The sequence below is a fragment of the Oncorhynchus kisutch genome, linkage group LG6 (genome assembly GCF_002021735.2).
Source record: "Oncorhynchus kisutch isolate 150728-3 linkage group LG6, Okis_V2, whole genome shotgun sequence".
NCBI lineage: Eukaryota > Metazoa > Chordata > Actinopteri > Salmoniformes > Salmonidae > Oncorhynchus > Oncorhynchus kisutch.
Genome location: NC_034179.2, coordinates 30,282,541 through 30,299,038, shown reverse-complemented (window position 1 = coordinate 30,299,038; position 16,498 = coordinate 30,282,541). Strand labels below are relative to the sequence as shown.

Here is a 16,498-nt window from a genome sequence, read left to right as displayed (position 1 = left end):
CTAATGTCAAATTAGTTTTTATTGAGGACATTTCTTACAATTCAAGTGTGTTCCAATTGCACCGAGACTTTGCTCTGCAGACATAAAAAAAAATGCTAATGAATCATTACTTTACATAAGGGGATGAGACAGGGAAATTACACAATGATTAAAAACAAAATAAATAAAATTAATAGTCTAGAAGAAGTCGATGTCATCAGGTGCATCGAGGTCACGATATTCAATGATGTTGCGTGGATCTCCCCGGGACATTCTGAAGGAAACAGCCAGGATGCAGAGCGGAGGGGAACAGTATAGAAATGGACAGAGAAAAATTAACAGAGGTTTCTAAATGCAAGTAAGTCATTTGCAGAAAAGGAGAAGCTAGTGGTGCTATGTTTGTCCATAACTGACCAAGGTCTCACCTGTTGTTGCGGGGTTTACCAGGGTAGCCACCAGCCTGTCCACGAAAGTTGTCATAGTTACCCCGGCCGCCTCCGTACTGGTTTGGTGGGTAAGGAGGTCCACCTTGAAGAGAAAGGTAGTGTCATGTCAGAACACCTGAGAGCTGCAACCAAATGAATTTCATAGTTGTAAACTTCCTTTGAACAAAATGTCAGGACAAGTGCTAATGTAAAAACAGTGGTGTAAGGTACTTAAGTAAAAATACTTTAAAGTACTAAAGTCGTTTTTTGGGGTGTGTACTTTACTATTTATATTTTGGGCAACTTTTACTTCACTTCACCTAAAGAAATTGAATGACTTTCTATTCCATGGATTTTCCTTGACACCCAAAAGTAGTCATTATATTTTGAATCCTTAGCAGGACAGGAAAATGGTCCAAATCAAGCACTTATCAAGAAAACATCCCTGGTCATCCCTACTGCCTCTGATCTGGCAGACTTACTAAACACAAAAGCATCTTTTATAAATTATGTCTGAGTGTTGGAGTGTGCCCCTGGCTATCCGTACATTTAAAAAACAAGAAAATGGTGCTGTCTACTTTGCTTAATATAAAGAATTTGAAATTATTTATACTTTTACTTTTGATACTTATGTTAAAAACCTAATACTTTTAGTCTTTTACTCAAGTAGTATTTTACTGGGTGACCTCCACTTTTACTTGACTAACTTTCTATTAAAAAGGTATCTATACTTTTACTCAAGCATGACAATTGGGTACTTTTCCACCATTGATTCATTAAGTCCCTTTTACACAATGTGATTGGTAATATGACAGGTGGGGAGGTAGAGGCTCACCTCCGTAACCCATGACAGGAGGATGAGGCTGACCGGGCCCAAAGCCCATGAGGCCTTGGGGAGGGAAGGGCATGCCTGGAGAGAGAACTCCTACAGAAAGATAGAGAGAGACAAAGTCAGTGGAATAATAATATGGACAAAAAGGATTCAATGATACAGCATCACCTACACCTAAACTATTCTAGAAGCACTAGGGGCCTGTTCAGGAAGATGTAATGTTACAGAACATTAAAATAAAACTGGATGGTGTAGAACAGACATGACTGTCAGAGAGAACAGGGAATCGTGTCAGGTCTACTGATTCTATTTGTATGTGCAACGTGTCCCTCACCTTGTCCTGGGCCGAGTGGAGGAGGGGGCTTCATCTCTGGGAGAGAAGGTCGCTTGGCATCCATGAGAAAGTTGTTGAAAAACACCACCTCCCTTTTCACCTCCTCAATCTTGTCCCCGTGTTTGTTCAGGATGTGCTTGCGCACAAATTCTGGGCCCTGGCCAGGCAGAAGGAACAAATTCATTCACATTTTAATCTGCACCACACCTTGGCAAGGCGATGAAGACCAGTACATGCTCAATGCTCTTTGGGTATGCAATATTTACTATTTGACCAATTTACTTCCATCCTAACACAGACACACAAATACAGATGCACCTTGAACTTCTTGCCACTGAGGGGGCAGAGCCACTTGTCCTTGCCCAGCTCCTGGGTGTTGGCCAACACAAACTTCTCCACCTCCTGCTCCGGGTCCTTCCGGCCCATTTTTCCTGCCTCCTCCTCCGATAGCTTCTCCTTCACACTGAACAGGGGGCTCAGCCTCTCCTCAAATGTCTTCTGCCACTCCAACACTGGGTGCATGACAGGGGGAGACAGTCAGTCAATAGTGTCAGTTTATGATGCCCAGCCAGTGTTGAATATACAGTAGTGTGGTGCTCACCTTCCCCGTGTGCGATGCGATTGGGAGGGATGGGCCCACGCACATGGATCATGCCACAACGGTTGGGCATCTCATCCTCGCTGGGGTACTCGCAGTTGTTGTAGTAGTCGATGGAATGGACAATGCGCAGGTACAAGAGAAGACGGTCCAACACCTGGGAAGAGATTAAGGAAATCAAGTCACCATTAGATAATTTACTTTTCCCTTCTTAATTTGACCATTTGACTAGCGTCAAACAAAACCCACACAGTTCACTACCTACAAAGAGCGTGTAAAGCGGCTGTGTATCAGTGTGAGCCAAGGCAGATGGACGGACCTTGACCAGCTTGTCGTCCCTTTCCACAGTGATCTCGGCTGGGTAGCCCTCCTTGGTGCCCTCCTCTGCGTCAGCTCCACCCACACCGCCCAGAAGCTCCTCCTCCTCAGCACTCACCTCCTCTATCAGGTAGTCAGTGATGTTCTTCAGGATGGGGTTCTGGGCCGCCACCTGATACCACATAATACAATATTAAACATACAAGAAACTCATATGTATTGCAAAGACACCCAATTGCTTGTGTGTGTACCTCCACAGCAGACACTGCCTCTCCACGGGACTTGTGGCTCCACAGCCTGCCTCTGTGGTCCAGGGAGTGGATGAGTTTGGCTGACAGCTTGATGTCGTTTCGCAGCACCTGTTTGTGCTGAGTGATACCATTGATGTTGCGGACCCTCCGGGCCAGGTCTCTGTTGACCCCCGGAGCCAGCTCACAGTCACGCAGCTACATGCAGCAGAGAGGGGACATACAGGGTCAGAACACTCACTAACCAGCTGTGTGACTCAAGTGCAATATCTTGCTCATCACCGGGTTCCAGGTCCAGAACTACCTAATGTTGTAGTCTTGATTAGAGGTTGTTAAACTCACTCTGATGTTCTGGAGGTTCCAGCAGGTCTCTTTGATGTTGACACTACGGTCAAACGTCACCCAGCAGCGACGGAAGAACCTGACATTGGACGGAGGTGGTTAAAGGTATACAAACATGAGGTGAATGACAGAAGTTCCATTTTTAACAGTCCACTATAGTCCATTAGCAGCAGAGGGGGTTAGGCTGCGGGTATGGTCAGATGGAAGTGGAACTAACCTGCGCTCTGGTTGGGGATCAGACAAACACACTCGCATGAACCCAGGATATCTCCGACACAGCTGAGGCAGAAACAATAGGTTAGTTCATCCTCTTGGATGCCTAAGGTCATTGTGTGTGTGGGTACAGCTGTATCGGAGTCCTTTGCATCAATGTAACTTTTCATACAGGAATCCAGAATAATTCGGACAGTCCATTCAAGTGTTCAGTATGATTGTACAGTCAGATTGAATGAACTTACAGCTATGATCTCTGCCTTGGAGATGGTGGGGGCGATGCTCCTCATGAATAGAGAGCAGGTCCTGTGGAGAGGCCGGGGTCTCGGTGGCTGGTCCTCCTTGGGTTTCTTCTCTTCCTTCTCCCTCTCTCTTTCCTTTGGTTTCTCGTCTTTGATTTTTTTTCTGTCAGCTACACAATTTGTGGGGTGCAGAGATGGCATGACTAGAGACTTAAAACATTTTAATATTCAAATATATTTTCAACAGTGACCCCATCTCAGTCCTGTCGTCGCTCACCTTCACACTCTTCTTCCTCCTCTTCATCCTTGTCCTCCCCTTCCTCACCCTCATCCTCCTTTTCCTCACCCTCCTCCCTCTCGGCAGGTTTATCAGAGGAATGATGGGAGTTGGAGTCCGAGTCTGAGTCACTCTCAGAGGCACTGGCCTCATCTTCACTGTGCTTCCTCTTCCTCTTCTTACTCAGCTAACACATGAAGGAAAATAGGTTGTGGTAAGGGTCAATAAATCCATGTCAATAAGCCCAAATCCTAACTTAAGATCTGTGTTAAACTCCTGTACAAATTTCTCATCGTCATCAATACAAGACTACACAAACGTTCACATAGATCTCAAGTTAGGATTCGGCCCCGTTAAGCACACCACATTCATTCTAAAGACAGAAGGAGCGAATAAGACACATGGGTGCTAGACACTAACCTTCTTAGGCTCAGGCACAACCTCTTTGCTTTTCGTCTCTTTTTCTCCTTCCTCCTCCTCCTCTTCTCCCTCACTCCCTCCTTCTGCTGCCTCACCACCACCGTTTTCACCCTTCTCCATGCTGCAGGCATCATTCTCCCCCTGTGGCAGAGTTCGCTTACATCAATGACCAGCTGACAAGAGGGATTCCTGTTCTGAAGGGCAAGAGTAGAGCAGGCCAGGACAAAGAAAAAGTGGTTACGACAAGAGACAGCATACCTTCTCTTTGTCAGCTGGGGGTTTGCTGTCATTGTCCATATCCTTAGGCTCCTCTTTTTTGGGGGGCTCAGTTCCCGGACCCCCAGCTGCTGCCCTGTCAGCTCTCCCTCTTTCCTCTTCCTCCTCAGACGGAAGCTCCAGGATGCGCAGGTCATAATCTGTCCCTCCCTCCATCTTTATCACAGCTAAAGGACAGGGGAAAGGACTGGGTTAGGATATAGAACCTGTTGAGGTTACTAATATTCACCAACAAATACAAACACTTCACTCCTCCTGACACTGCTTAAAACGAAGGTTGACAGCAAAATACTCTCCAACAGAAAGATGAATGAAGCCATTAGAGACACCTCCCATAGCCTCCCCTCCCACGACTCTACCTGCATCCAAGACCTTCATGATTGCCTGGGCCTTCTCTATGTCCAGCGAGACCGTGTCGAACCAGCTGTTCTCCATTAGGAACATGTAGACATTCAGCCGGTTCTGCAGGGCACTGTGGGACTCCGCCTTCCGCCGGCCCGCCTCATCTGGGTGGTACTTGGATCGGAACCTGCGTTTACAACAATGTCCCCAAAAAGGCACAGGAGAGAGACGGGCAGGGATGGAGTGGAGGAATGTTAAAGAAAGCACTTGTATGCATGGCCAGGCCAAATAAACTGGCCTACAACACTGAACTGGGCCCTATCTACTTCAGTTCTATACCCAAACAGTAAATCAAACATTACATTTAAAAAATACTAAGGACACCTGGTTTTTCTGAACCTTCCTGAATCCTGCAATGTTTTATTAGGGAGGAAAACAGCACGTCCATCAATTAAATGCAACTAGCTAGGCCTAATCAAGTGACTGCCATATGAAGAAACAGGGCCTGAAAATGCTAGGTGCTTTCTGGGGTTTGAGGAGCTACTGTAGATTTTTCACAAAGTTTGCATGGTGTTATGTTTGTGTGTGGGTATAGCTGTTTGTGAAACATATCAGGAAGCTTTAGGTTAACTCACCAAAAATAAGGCAGAAAGGCAAAAAGGACAAAAAAAGAAAGAACAGTTCAGAATTTTACAGTTCAGAAGGGCAAATTTGCCATGGTGTGGACTAAATTTACCTTTTCTTCTCCCAGTATAACAACACACATATATACTGAGAGGGGTCTCTTCTGTAAAAATGCGCTCCACTTCACCCCCCTACTGTGTTTGTGTGCACACAATTTCATTTTCGGGATTCGCTTTGATCCAAATACAAAAACAAAAATGGGGGAAAAAAGCATCACATACTAAAGAAAAGAAAAAATATTTCCATGCGCGCAAAGTGGTTTATTTGCCTGTCTAGCTAAGATTCCTGGTACTGTACGTCTAAGAGCAACTGCATTGTGCGCAGTGCAAGCCCTAGCTGTCTAACAACGATTCCTGTGAAGAGTTCCAGTGTCTCGTCTTCAAAAACCTTGTTGTGAAGGACGGGGGAGGAGTGGGAGGGAAGAAGGTTTGGTTAAGTTAAGAAAACTAAAAAAGGAGCATTGACAATGTATGATCCCTGGACACACCGGTGGAAAAAAAAGGTGATAAGCACCAGAGACAACCGTATTCTATTTACAACTGTGACAACTGACAATCCAATCAGATTAACTTCAGTCAAATCTTTATATCCTGTTTATTAGCTAGGCTATTTACTGACCATCAATGATAGTGCCCAACCATTGTAATAACCCACCATTCTTATCTAAAAGTGGCATGGTATGCATAATAAGCCTACCCCAAAAACTAGGTTTTCTTAACACTATCAATAACAGATCAAAGTCATTTTGAAAATAATGATGTATGTTCAGGATGCTTTAGATAACCAAATTTGTCCATACCATTTTTCAACTAGACTCAACTCTCACATGTCTTGATATTGCACCCGGTCAAATATCTTCCAAACTACACTGTCTTTACCAAGCCATTAACAAAAGGCTCCAATCTCAACTATCACATCTATTTGACAGAGACCATTTCTGTAAATAGAGGTTGTCAGTGTAGACAGTCTAATTCATAGCACACTGATTATTAATACTAATAGTTCAGCAAAGGCTCTGATAAACGTACCACTCTTCATCTTTGTGAGCAAGGAAGAAGTCCTGCATCTGCTGCCGTCGGAAGTCTATCTTGTACTCATTATAACGCTTAACTGCCTCAGTCTCATCCACAGAGTCATCCAGGGACAGCAGGAACTCCTTAAAGCTCTTCATCACTGGAGGCGGTGGGCCCAGGTCCATATCATGGATGTTACCTAGCCTAGAAAACATAGGACAGAGTTTTTAAAAAAAGTGTGTGAAATAACATTGACCTAAGGGCAAGATAATCTATTTGGTGGAACAGTCGTGTTAGTTTTGCCTGCAATTTTAGATTTAGTCTTAAAATACCTTTTAGTCATATCTTCCTTCGTTAAGTTTGAGTTATTATCGCCTAAACGCTGGACAATTTTAGTCTAGTTTTAGACAGACATTTCAGGTCACAATATTAAATAATGAATATATAGGCTACCTCTAACTTCCATCATGTCCACATTCAGATAGCCTTGTCCAACTAGGCCTATACTATCCCCTCATATTCCTTAGCTGAAAACATTGAGATGGTGCCAGATTGTAACCAATGCCAGCCATAATTAACCATATAGGTAATAAAGCCTTGGCTTCAGGTTAAACAATTTACAGCTCAGATTTTCTCCCCATCATAACCCTCAACGGGGTAAATAACATTAGTTTCCTTGAAAAGGAGCTTCAGCATTACAAAAACGCAGAAGTACTACTATACTCCTAATATTCCATTCGCATTTGCAGGCCGCAGCGCGGGAGCAGCAACGCAGAGGAATGAATAACAGCGCACATGGGGAAAATAGAACTAGTGATATAATCTTAAAACAAAAATAGTCTACATGGAAGAAAGAGAGAGTAAACATGGTTTCTAGTTGACCTTAGTTACAAATCAAGTGTCCTGGCTTCGCATCAGTTCAAAAGATTGAGGAGTGACTGACGTGACCACCAGAGCTGTGTGGGAGAAAACTATATTCTAGTCATGGCTCATCCGAGATAACTACTGCTGTACACACCTTTTCTAGTCATATGCTGTCTTCATACACACAACAATATAAAATGCAACATGTAAAGTAAATGTAATGTAAAGTGTTGGTCCCATGTTTCATGAGCTGAAATAAAAGATCCCAGAAATGTCCCCATACGCACAAAAAGCTTTCATTTTTGCCACAAATTTGTTTACATGCCTGTTAGTGAGCATTTCTCCTTTGCCAAGATAACTCATCCACCCGACAGGTGTGGCATAGAGAAGCTGATTAAACAGCATGATTATTACAAAGGTGGTCCTTGTGTTGGGGACAATAGAAGGCCACTAAAATGTGCAGTTGTGTCACAATGCCATAGATTAGGTCTCAAGCAGGACTGTCCACCAAAACTGTTGGCAGAGAATTGAATGTTCATTTCTTTACCATACTCCTCCGCCTTCAACGTCAGTCGAGAATTTGGCAGTATATCCAACCGGCCTCACATGCGCAGACTACGCGTAACCACGCCAGCCCAGAACCTCCACATCCTGCGGCACCTGCGGGAGCGTCAGACCAGCCACCCGGACAGCTGACGAAACTGTGGGTTTGCACAACCGCAGAATTTCTGCACAGACTGTCAGAAACCGTCCCAGGGAAGCTCATCTGCGTGTTCATCATCCTCACCAGGGTCTTGACCTGACTGAAATTAGGCTTTGTAAGCCACCTTTGATGGCCATTGGCACACTGGAGAAGTGTACTTTTCACATATAAATCCCAGTTAACTGTACTGGGCAGATGGTAGACGTTGTGAACAGAGTGCCCCATGGTGGCGGTGGGGTTATGGTATGGGCAAGCATAAGCTACGGACAACGAACACAATTGGATTTTATCAATGGCAATTTGAATGGTCAGAGATACCATGATGGGATCCTGGAGGCCCATTGTTGTGCCATTCATCCGCCACCTCGTTTCAGATTGCTGATGCACGGTCCCATGTTGGAAGGATCTGTACATCATTTCTGGAAGCTGAACATGTCCCAGTTCTTCCATGTCCTGCATACTTACAAGACACGTCATCCACTGAGCATGTATGTGATGCTTTGGATCGAAAGCATGTTCCAGTTCCCGCCAATATCCAGCAACTTCGCACAGCCATTGAAGAAAAGTGGGACAACATTCCACAATCAACAGCCTGATCAGCTCTACGTGAAGGCTATGTGTGGCGCTGCATGAGACAAAAAGTGGTCACACCAGAGACTGTTTTTTAAAAATCCACAACCCTACCATGTCTGTATTCCAAGTCGTGAAATCCATAGATTAGGGCCTAATTGATTTATTACAATTGACTGATTTCTTCATATGAACTGTCACTCAGTAAAATACTTGAAATTGTTGCATTTACATTTTTGTTCAGTGTACATTATATGTATACATTTATATTCCGGTCTCTGACGTTGCGCCTTCTGAAATGTCTTAATTTTTCTGGATTATGTGTGTATTATTTTGTTTTGTAAATGTATTGCTAGGTATTACTGCACCGCTGGAGCTAGAAACACAAGCATTTCACTGCAATAATGTCTGCAAATGCAACAAATAAACTGATTTAAGAGCCAGGCAGATCAGCCCAATCAGACCGCACAACTGAAAGACATAAATTCTGCCAATGAGAGGTTTGAATTAAATAATCTGCATGCATACATGTTTAGGATTGGACAAAACAGAAAAGGAGATTCATGTCAAATTAAGTTTCCATTAGTATCATATGAAATTCTCATCTTGTCACATTTTCATTGACTAAAATGAAAAGTAATATATATATATATATATATATATATATACATATACATATACACATACACACACACTGCTCCAAAAAATAAACGGAACACTTAAACAACACAATGTAACTCCAAGTCAATCACACTTCTGTGAAATCAAACTGTCCACTTAGGAAGCAACACTAATTGACAATAAATTTAATTTCACATGCTGTTGTGCAAATGAGATAGACAACAGGTGGAATTTATAGGCAATTAGCAAGACACCCCCAATAAAGGAGTGGTTCTGCAGGTGGTGACCACAGACCACTTCAGTGTACATTATATGTATACATTTATATTCCGGTCTCTGACGTTGCGCCTTCTGAAATGTCTTAATTTTTCTGGATTATGTGTGTATTATTTTGTTTTGTAAATGTATTGCTAGGTATTACTGCACCGCTGGAGCTAGAAACACAAGCATTTCACTGCAATAATGTCTGCAAATGCAACAAATAAACTGATTTAAGAGCCAGGCAGATCAGCCCAATCAGACCGCACAACTGAAAGATATAAATTCTGCCAATGAGAGGTTTGAATTAAATAATCTGCATGCATACATGTTTAGGATTGGACAAAACAGAAAAGGAGATTCATGTCAAATTAAGTTTCCATTAGTATCATATGAAATTCTCATCTTGTCACATTTTCATTGACTAAAATGAAAAGTAATATATATATATATATATATATATACATATACACATACACACACACTGCTCCAAAAAATAAACGGAACACTTAAACAACACAATGTAACTCCAAGTCAATCACACTTCTGTGAAATCAAACTGTCCACTTAGGAAGCAACACTAATTGACAATAAATTTAATTTCACATGCTGTTGTGCAAATGAGATAGACAACAGGTGGAATTTATAGGCAATTAGCAAGACACCCCCAATAAAGGAGTGGTTCTGCAGGTGGTGACCACAGACCACTTCTCAGTTCCTATGCTTCCTGGCTGATGTTGTTTTGGTCACTTTTGAATGCTTTCACTTTAGTGGTAGCATGAGACGGAGTCTACAACCCACACAAGTGGCTCAGGTAGTGCAGCTCATCCAGGATGGCACATCAATGCGAGCTGTGGCAAGGTTTGCTGTGTCTGTCAGCGTAGTGTCCAGAGAATGGAGGCTCTACCAGGAGACAGGCCAGTACATCAGGAAACGTGGAGGAGGCCGTAGGAGGGCAACAACCCAGCAGCAGGACCGCTACCTCCACCTTTGTGCAAGGAGGAGCACTGCCAGAGCCCTGCAAAATGACCTGCAGCAGGCCACAAATGTGCATGTGTCTGCTCAAACGGTGGGGGTTGTGATTACAGCCCAACACCGTGCAGGACGTTTGGCATTTGCCAGAGAACACAAAGATTGGCAAATTCGCCAATGGCGCCCTGTGCTCTTCACAGATGAAAGCAGGTTCACACTGAGCACATGTGACAGAGTCTGGAGATGCCGTGGAGAACGTTCTGCTGCCTGCAACATCCTCCAGCATGACCGGTTTGGCGGTGGGTCAGTCATGGTGTGGGGTGGCATTTCTTTGGGGGGCCGCACAGCCCTCCATGTGCTCACCAGAGGTAGCCTGACTGCCAATAGGTACCGAGATGAGATCCTCAGACCCCTTGTGAGACCATATGCTGGTGCGGTTGGCCCTGGGTTCCTCCTAATACAAGACAATGCTAGACTTCATGTGGCTGGAGTGTGTCAGCAGTTCCTGCAAGAGGAAGGCATTGATGCTATGGACTGGCCTGCCCGTTCCCCAGACCTGAATCCAATTCAGCACATCTGGGAAATCATGTCTCGCTCCATCCACCAACGCCACGTTGCACCACAGACTGTCCAGGAGTTGGCAGATGCTTTAGTCCAGGTCTGGGAGGAGATCCCTCAAGAGACCATCCGCCACCTCACCAGGAGCATGCCCAGTCATTGTAGGGAGGTCATACAGGCACGTGGAGGCCACACACACTACTGAGCCTCATTTTGACTTGTTTTAAGGACATTACATCAAAGTTGGATCAGCCTGTAGTGTGGTTTTCCACTTTAATTTTGAGTGTGACTCCAAATCCAGACCTCCATGGGTTGATAAATTTGATTTCCATTGATAATTTGTGTGATTTTGTTGTCAGCACATTCAACTATGTAAAGAAAAAATTATTTAATAAGAATATTTAATTCATTCAGATCTAGGATGTGTTATTTTAGTGTTCCCTTAATTTTTTGGAGCTATATATATATATATATATATATATATATATATATATATATATATACATACATAGTGGGGCAAAGAAGTATTTTGTCAGCCACCAATTGTGCAAGTTCTCCCACTTATTGATGAGGCCTGTAATTTTCATCCTAGGTACACTTCAACTATGACAGACAATGAGAAAAAAAATCTAGAAAATCACATTGTAGGATTTTTTTTATACAAATTTGCAAAATATGGTGGAAAATAAGTATTTGGTCACCTACAAACAAGCAAGATTTCTGGCTCTCACAGACCTGTAACTTTTTCTTTAAGAGGCTCCTCTGTCCTCCACTCGTTACCTGTATTAATGGCACCTGTTTGAACTTGTTATCAGTATAAAAGACACCTGTCCACAACCTCAAACAGTCACACTCCAAACTCCACTATGGCCAAGACCAAAGAGCTGTCAAAGGACACCAGAAACAAAATTGTAGACCTGCACCAGGCTGGGAAGACTGAATCTGCAATAGGTAAGCAGCTTGGTTTGAAGAAATCAACTGTGGGAGCAATTATTAGGAAATGGAAGACATACAAGAATACTGATAATCTCCCTCGATCTGGGGCTCCACGCAAGATCTCACCCCGCGGGGTCAAAATTATCAAAAGAACGGTGAGCAAAAATCCCAGAACCACATGGGGGGGGGATCTAGTGAATGACCTGCAGAGAGCTGGGACCAAAGTAACAAAGCCTACCATCAGTAACACACTACGCCGCCAGGGAATCAAATCCTGCAGTGCCAGACGTGTCCCCCTGCTTAAGCCAGTATATGTCCAGGCCCGTCTGAAGTTTGCTAGAGAGCATTTGGATGATCCAGAAGAAGATTGGGAGAATGTCATATGGTCAGATGAAACCAAAATATAACTTTTTGGTAAAAACTCAACTCGTCGTGTTTGGAGGACAAAGAATGCTGAGTTGCATCCAAAGTACACCATCCCTACTGTGAATCATGGGGGTGGAAACATCATGCTTTGGGGCTGTTGTTCTGCAAAGGACGACTGATCCGTGTAAAGGAAAGAATGAATGGGGCCATGTATCGTGAGATTTTGAGTGAAAACCTCCTTCCTTCAGCAAGGGCATTGAAGATGAAACGTGGCTGGGTCTTTCAGCATGACAATGATCCCAAACACACCGCCCGGGCAATGAAGGAATGGCTTCGTAAGAAGCATTTCAAGGTCCTGGAGTGGCCTAGCCAGTCTCCAGATCTTAACTGGAGGGAGTTGAAAGTCCACGTTGCCCAGCAACAGCCCCAAAACATCACTGCTCTAGAGGAGCTCTGCATGGAGGAATGGGCGAAAATACCAGCAAGTGTGTGAAAACCTTGTGAAGACTTACAGAAAACGTTTGACCTCTGTCATTGCCAACAAAGGGTATATAACAAAGTATTGAGATAAACTTTTGTCATTGACCAAATACTTATTTTCCACCATAATTTGCAAATAAATTCATTAAAAATCCTACAATGTGATTTTCTGGATTTTTTTTCTTCTCATTTTGTCTGTCATAGTTGAAGTGTACCTATGATGAAAATTACAGGCCTCTCATCTTTTTAAGTGGGATAACTTGCACAATTGGTGGCTGACTAAATACTTTTTTGTCCCACTGTATTTATTTTACAGGGCATCTGGTCTCGTTATCATAGTTTGTCAGGAAAAATAGTCAAGAGAAATACTTTTTGTCAGTTGTGGTTGACAAATTAACACTGGAGCAATCACAGCACCAGTCAGGGACATGGTGCCATTTGATGGTTATCTGCTTTCCACATACGACATCTCTGCATGAACAGGTTGGTTGTGCCCAGTCTACTCTCCTCACCTTGCCTGGATGGGGATACCATGGTGAGGCTGCATGAGGTGCAGGTCAGGGTGGCCCCAGGGCTGTGGAGGAGCGTAGCTGGGGCCTCCACCACCACCATAACCCAAGTCATACACCCCATGGTAGGGATCTCCTCCATGGTCATCCCTGATCAAAACAGAGGGAGGATTAGATCAAACATTTTAGATTTGAAGACAGTGATGTAGATTAATTTGATTCTCACCAGTCTCTCCTCATGCGTTTTTGTTGGGGACTCATGTCGTGCCTGGGTGGGGAGAACCTCTCCCTTCGACCCCTCTCGTAGTCCCGATACTCCCCCCGGCTACGACGCTCCCTGCCCCTGTCCCACTCCCTGGCAGATGGGCGCCAGTGAACAGAAAAAGCAAAAAGATACGTGTGAAATACCATGCATGAAATGGATTGGAAATGTTCTCTCATTTCGAATATAGTCACTTCCCATGTCGAATAAAGTCTATTCCCTCTTCCTCACCTGTCATTCCAGTCATCCCTACGCCTGTCCTCTCTCTCTCGGGAGCGGTCATAGTTGTCGCTCCTCTCACGACGGAACTTGTCTCTCCTTCTGCGATCATATTCATCATCACTGTCTGCCATCGCCCTAAATTTTAAGTCAGTCTACAAATTAGCATAAACGTTCAAATGGTAAGCTTTCTAGGTACCAAGCAAATTAAATATATCAAGTTACACTGGGCCGCCCTTAACTAGTAATATCATCAAATGAATATCTACATGACTCTGTCCATAACTATAATGTGTCGAAAAGCATTTGCCTGCTGATTGATCTCTGCTAGTGCTGCTACTGGGAATCGCATGACAAATTATAGTAGCTAACCAACATCGTGTATGACATTTCAAGTAGGTACAAAGATACTAACTAACCACCTTTAGTATGGTGTAGCTACCTAGCTGTTTATGTTTCTAGCTAGCTAGGTAACATTAGTGTTTGAGCCGCGTTAGCTAGCTTGAATAGGAGTTTCAAAGTAGGTTTAGTGAAATTAGCTAGGTATTATACTTCTTTTTTAATGGTAGCCAGTTGTAGCTTAATTAGGTACTTCCAATTTACTAGTATCTTAGTTTACATTTTCAGAGTAGTAAGCTAACGTTAGCTACCTTACCCAACGCTGTAGCTAAGATAGCTAGCCAACTACCGTTAGCCGTTACTATTGTACTAAAAGCGGCAGACGCAAACAAAGCATGGTTGGTGCTTTTACTAGGCCCAGGCCGAATGACGTTATATTTTAAGTGCCACAAAGCGTAATGTGCTGTTACTTCCTATACGTAACATGAACGTTAGTATAGCTACATCCATTGACAGCATGATATTAAACTTTATAGATGTACATACACCAATTTTTTTTTAACCGTTGTTTTAGCAAACCTTTATGGCCTCTCTTCCAGGCGTGTAATGGCGAAACGGCTTCTACTCCTTCGGTGGGATTTATCGGCGGTTGGCATCCAACGTTAAGGTGCATTACCGCCGCCTACTGTACTGGAGTGTGGGGCAGAGACAGGGAGAAACTAAATCCCACCTGCCGGCCCCGTTGATTTAAAAAAAAGATAACATATTTGAGAATATATCTAATGACGTTCATTCAATATACACTTCAAATTAATTTCCTGTATCCCCTTCTCCCTCATACTAGATGTCATTCTCTCTCTTTCCCTCCAATAATGTCCACACTGTATCAATACATTCTCCACGGTCTCTTTTTCCTGGCAATACTCACATTTTCCTTTTGGATGCTTTCCTATCACATGTAAGGTCTTATTAAACTGGCTGTTTCCTACCCCTAATCTACTGGCTGTGTGATACCCTTAATCTACTGGCTGTGTCCTACCCTTAATCTACTGGCTGTGTCCTACCCTTAATCTACTGGCTGTGTCCCACCCTTAATCTACTGGCTGTGTCCCACCCTTAATCTACTGGCTGTGTCCTACCCTTAATCTACTCGCTGTGACCTACCCTTGATCTACTGGCTGTGTCCCACCCTTAATCTAATGACTGTGTCCTACCCTTAATCTATTTACTGTTTCCTACCCTTAATCTACTGGCTGTGCCCTACCCTTAATCTACTGACTGTGTCCTACCCTTAATGTTGTAAATATAGCCTCCTCTCTTCTGTTCCTTCCTGCTGCTCTCCCCTCCCCAACTTTCCTCTGTGCTTGAAATAAATGCCTAACCCTTAGTATCTCTATTCCACTGCTCCTGCCAGTTCTCCACCATCACTGTCCATATATTGCTTTTTGCCTCTGCCTTGCTCATTGAAACTACCACATCAACATCCCCACTACTTAGTGCTTTTTTAGCCAGTACATCAACTGCCTCGTTCCCCTCCACTCCCACATGAGCTGCTTCACATCTCCTTGTGAAGCAGCTGTTTCTTCTTTTGAGTTTAACAACGGATGGCATCCAATATGTTACATTACCGCCCCCAACTGGACTATAATATAAATTCATTATAATTTGTGATACTAAATGAGAAAGGAAAAAGGAAAAAATGTAAAAGCAATAATACTAATAATACAAAAAGTAAAACCATACACTAAACACCCACTACCAAATTCCACTACTTTGACCATATCTGCTCTTGCATCATCCAAAGGCCTGGGAGGACCCCGACTCAACACACCCTGTAACTCTTCTGAAGTCAAATCCTGTATGCCCAAAAACTTCTCTACATTCTGTGATTTACATTCCATGTCTGTGGTACAGTTGATAACCATTGCTATGAATGCCAAGAAGTCAACCTTACTGAAGCATATATCACTCGTTGGCCTATCCCTCTATGCTGGCACAGATCTACTACTCACATCAGTGGAGGCTGTTGAAGGGAAGACGGCTCATAATAATGGCTGAAACGGCGCAAATGGAATGGAATCAAACACGTAGAAATCATGTTTGATACTCATTCCGCAACTACCACTAGCCCATCCACAGGTGGATTGGAGTCCACCTGTGGTAAATTCAATTGATTGGACATGATTTGGAAAGGCACACACCTGACTATATAAGGTCCCACAGTTGACAGTGCATCAGAGCAAAACCAAGTCATAAGGTCGAAGGAATTGTCCATAGAGCTCCGAGACAGGATTGTGT

The 16,498-nt window shown here is 43.5% G+C and overlaps 1 protein-coding gene across 7 annotated transcripts; it reads right to left on the bottom strand.

Annotated features, from left to right (window-relative positions):
• Position 1: 1 nt before the first annotated feature.
• On the bottom strand, positions 2-14,906 carry LOC109892674 (serrate RNA effector molecule homolog). 7 transcript variants are annotated; one of them, XM_020485383.2, is made up of 20 exons: positions 14,780-14,906; positions 13,874-13,999; positions 13,607-13,750; positions 13,384-13,530; positions 6,559-6,747; positions 4,864-5,033; positions 4,487-4,671; positions 4,229-4,369; positions 3,809-3,995; positions 3,535-3,701; positions 3,294-3,355; positions 3,077-3,155; positions 2,738-2,932; positions 2,488-2,658; positions 2,172-2,325; positions 1,889-2,082; positions 1,571-1,727; positions 1,240-1,329; positions 405-507; positions 2-253 (listed from the first exon to the last, which is right to left on the bottom strand). In XM_020485383.2, exons 2-20 carry the CDS (start codon positions 13,993-13,995, stop codon positions 178-180), a joined length of 2,733 nt encoding a protein of 910 aa, XP_020340972.1. In that variant the 5' UTR covers positions 13,996-13,999; positions 14,780-14,906; the 3' UTR covers positions 2-177. The 7 variants fall into 7 exon arrangements, 6 of the variants coding, with proteins under 6 accessions (XP_020340972.1, XP_031682438.1, XP_031682439.1 ...); XM_031826578.1 differs by having other exon boundaries at positions 14,747-14,829; XM_031826579.1 differs by having other exon boundaries at positions 13,607-13,735; positions 14,747-14,829.
• Positions 14,907-16,498: the final 1,592 nt, after the last annotated feature.

Excerpts from the sequence above, each read along its gene's own strand:
- LOC109892674 (XM_020485383.2), bottom strand. The coding sequence starts at position 13,995 with ATGGCAGACAGTGATGATGAATATGATCGCAGAAGGAGAGACAAGTTC. Across the intron at positions 3,996-4,228 it reads TTGTGCCTGAGCCTAAGAAG|CTGAGTAAGAAGAGGAAGAG; the intron begins GTTAGTGTCTAG and ends TTCATGTGTTAG. Across the intron at positions 2,326-2,487 it reads GGGACGACAAGCTGGTCAAG|GTGTTGGACCGTCTTCTCTT; the intron begins GTCCGTCCATCT and ends ATCTCTTCCCAG.